General features: G+C 37.7%; 1 protein-coding gene across 1 annotated transcript; it reads left to right on the top strand.

Annotated features, from left to right (window-relative positions):
- Nucleotides 1–452: 452 nt before the first annotated feature.
- LOC145070331 (uncharacterized) lies at nt 453–4,084 on the top strand. The gene has a single exon (XM_079017269.1). It carries the CDS (start codon nt 524–526, stop codon nt 3,986–3,988), a length of 3,465 nt encoding a protein of 1,154 aa, XP_078873395.1. The 5' UTR covers nt 453–523; the 3' UTR covers nt 3,989–4,084.

Here is a 4,084-nt window from a genome sequence, read left to right as displayed (position 1 = left end):
AGTTGAAATCGTGTTTGGTGCCTAAATTTGTCAATTTTTAGGGATTCATCTGTTAACGTGGGTAATGGTTAATAAAGTAATAATAAAACTAATACATGAACTTTGAGGGCTACTCTCAGAACTTCAAAGATTGGGTTACACGTGGGGTAGGTAAATGAATTGAAAATTTTAACTATCTTTTACATCAGATAATTAAAAAACCTTATTTTTTTGTAGTTAGCTTTGTAAATTATCAAACATCAAAACCAAGTTTATAATTAATATATAAAATGACCTGGCTGCCAATTACTTCCTTTGATCAAGAGAAAAAGAAAAATAGCCTATAGGACGAGAAGAATATAGTAATACAGATTCTCCATTGACTTCCAATTCCAAAGTCTTCCACTATAACAAGTTGCTCTTTATTTATGGCTTTATAAACAAACTATTTTATTAATTGATCATACGAACACATGAGTTCTTGATAACAACTTCCCATTCCGCTTTTTTCTTTTTTCTAAATAAAAGTGAGTTGGGGTTGATAATGGGGAATCGTAGAGGTTTGGGGCTCTATCTCATATTCGTAGGTGTTTTCTTGGTTGCAAACAGTTGTTCTTGTTTGGGTGTTGAAAATACTAGCATCGTTTGCTTTGAGCAAGAGCGACTTGCTCTTCTCAAGTTCAAAGACAGTGTTGAAGATGGTTCTGGAATGTTGTCATCATGGGTTGGAAATGATTGTTGCATGTGGGAAAGAGTCCACTGTGACAATGTCACCGGAAACATTAAAAGCCTTCATCTCAGAGGAAGCACAGGATGGTTAGTTGGTGATGAGGTGAGCTTTTCTTTGGCAGAGTTGAGGAATCTCAGTTACTTGGACTTGAGTTGGAATGATTTCGGAGGAAGCCAAATCCCTGACTTCATTGGATCCTTCAAACACCTGAGCTACCTCAATCTCTCTGATGCTGGTTTTCAAGGTATTATTCCTCATAACATAGGAAATCTTTCTAGTTTAAAGTTTCTTGATATCAGTTCAAACAATGAGCTGGTGGCAGATGATATGGCATGGACTTCTGACCTTTCGTTACTCGAGCATTTCAACTTGGATTATGTGGATCTTAGTGGAGCACAAAACTGGGAAATGGTGTTTTACATGATTCCTTCGTTAAGAGAGTTAAGTTTGAAATTTTGTAGGCTTTCCAACATTGATCTTTCTCGTTCTCTTAATTCGAGTAGAATACTTCCCAATTTCAAACACTTGGATCTTAGTTTCAATGATTTCAAAGGTCCATTCCCAAACTTTTTCCAAAACACGACATCCCTAGTATTCCTGGATCTTGGTTCCAATTCTTTCAATGGTTCACTCCCAGACTTTTTACAAAACACAACATCCCTAGTATTCCTGGATCTTCACTTCAATTCTTTCAATGGTCCACTCCCAGGCTTTTTACAAAACATGAAATCCCTAGTATTCCTGGATCTTGGCTTCAACTATTTCAAAGGTCCACTCCCTGGCTTTTTCCTAAACATGACGTCCCTAACATTCCTGGATCTTTCAGACTTTGATCTTGGTTCGACATTGAACTTTGCAAACTTGCTAAACATGATCCCTTCCCTTTCAGAGCTGCATTTGTCACGTTGTGGGCTCCATAACATGCATCTATCTCCCTCTCATCTTAATTTCAGTACCCTTGCTAAAATCCAACACCTGGATCTTAGCTATAATTCAATTGAAGGCACCTTTCCAACTTTTTTAACAAACATGAGTTCCCTAAGAGTCGTTGACCTTTCTGGAAACATGTTGAATTCATCGGTTCCTATTATACCTAGCCTTCTGGAGCTTGATCTTTCTTCTAACCAGTTTAAGCAGATTGAGCATGTTGGAATCTGGCGACAGTGTCACCTGAAAAAATTGAGTGTGTCAGACAATTATTTTCGTATAGAAATGATTGACTCGACAAAAAATGTATCAGAATGCTCGAAATATGCTTTGGAGAGGTTGATTTTACATGGGAGTTTAAATGGTACAGTTCCAAAACAACTTGGAAGACTAAAGAATTTAAGAGAGATAGATCTATCGTTCAACAGATTCACAGGTCCAATCCCCAAATCATTAAGAAGATTAAGATTTTTAGAAGTACTATATATGTCGAGAAGCCACTTGACTGGCCCCATTCCAACCTTCCTTGGGAATCTTAACACACTCGACCTTTCATTTAATCAACTGAATGGTTCAATTCCAAAATCCTTTGGACAACTATCAGCTTTAACATATGTGAATTTGGAATCCAATCGGTTAACAGGCCCTATCCCAACATCTCTAGTTGGACTTGTTTCACTACAATCTCTTGATGTGTCTTCAAATATGTTAAATGGGACGATTCCGGTTTCAATTGGGCAACTTGTCAAACTCTATGCGCTAGATATCTCAAACAATTCCTTAGAAGGAGTAGTTTTTGAAGCCCATTTTGCCAACCTTTCGAAGTTGAAGGAGTTGGATACTTCTTCCAACACTAGGTTGACATTCAATGTTTCACGTGAGTGGTTGCCTCCATTCGTGTTGAAGTCTCTTGACCTCAGTTCTTGCATTATTGCAAATGGATTTCCACAGTGGCTGCGAAATCAAAGGGAACTTGAGACGTTAAGGTTATCCAATGCTACAATTTCGGGACCTCTGCCAACATGGTTGCAAAAGATGCCAATCATTCCTTTTTTAGATCTTTCTTACAACAAACTCCACGGACCTTTGACAAACCTTCCCAATGGAGGAAATTTTAGTCTAAATAGATATGATTATGATATCAGGTCACTGTTCCTGGAAAATAACCTTTTCAATGCGTCGATTCCCAGGTCATTATGCAAAAGAACAGATCTGAAATATCTTGATCTTTCAAGAAATAGGTTAACCGGGAAAATTCCCAAGTGCATCGGGAATCTTCAAGAGTTGCATACCATGATACTTAGTTCAAATCGGCTTTCTGGTGTCATTCCCGGTTCCTTAGCTCTTAATTCATCATTATACCGGTTAAAATTGAATGACAATAACTTCATTGGTGAGCCTCCTTTAGAATTGAGGAATTTACGAAATCTAGAAGTCTTAGATTTGGGTGATAATCAGTTACGCGGAAACATACCCGAATGGGTTGGAGAAAGGCTTAAAAATTTGATGGTTTTAAGGTTACACAAAAATAACTTCACTGGTCGAATTCCTCGATCTTTGTGTAAATCTTCAAATCTTCAGATTTTGGATGTTGCATACAACAACTTGATGGGAAGCATACCTGATTGTCTAGAAGAGCTGAATGCCATGAAATATGATTATTCTAACCCATACTATCGGCGTCCTGAAGATAATGTGATTCAGGTCATGAAAGGTGTTGATCTTGAATATACAAAAACGTGGGATCTACTTTTTAACATGGACCTTTCAAGCAATAAACTTTCAGGAGAAATCCCGATCAAGTTAACTGCACTTGTTTTGTTGATGGGTTTCAACCTGTCTAATAATCATCTCACTGGTGGAATTCCATATAACATTGGAAACATGAAGAAGTTATTTTCTCTTGATTTATCCAGAAATGAGTTGACAGGGACGATCCCTCCAAGCATGGCAGCTTTGAATTTTTTGAGCCATTTGAATTTGTCATACAACAACTTGTCGGGACCCATTCCAACAGGAAATCAGTTACAGACCCTGGATGATCCATCAATATATACCGGAAACAAAGATCTATGTGGAGCTCCATTGCCCAAGAAATGCTCTGATTTTGAAGACCCAACAACAAAGCGCAAGAAGAAACACAAAACAGCTCAGGAGCGTGTAGAGGTCTGGTTGTTTTATGTGGACATAATGAGTGGTTTTGTGACAGGGTTTTGGGGTGTTATTGGAGTTCTGTTGTTCAAGAAGGAGTGGAGATGGAAGCTTTTCAGGTTTGCTGAGGAAACCATGGACAAGATATATGTTGCAGTGGCCAGAGTTGCAAACATCAAGAGAGGAAGAGAAGCCACATAGATCCCCTTAGATGCAGTTTGTTCTTAAATGTATATTTTTAATATTTGCTATCTAATAGTGTTTTATTTATACTAATATTTGGATTTTTTTTTTATT

Source organism: Lactuca serriola, chromosome 8 (genome assembly GCF_051521515.1).
Source record: "Lactuca serriola cultivar US96UC23 chromosome 8, Lser_US96UC23_V15, whole genome shotgun sequence".
In the NCBI taxonomy this organism is placed as follows: domain Eukaryota; kingdom Viridiplantae; phylum Streptophyta; class Magnoliopsida; order Asterales; family Asteraceae; genus Lactuca; species Lactuca serriola.
Note: the sequence above shows the minus strand (reverse complement) of the source record. Positions and strands in the feature narration are given on the sequence as shown.

Bases quoted from the DNA above. Each gene is read 5' to 3' on its own strand.
- LOC145070331 (XM_079017269.1), top strand. From the start codon at position 524: ATGGGGAATCGTAGAGGTTTGGGGCTCTATCTCATATTCGTAGGTGTT.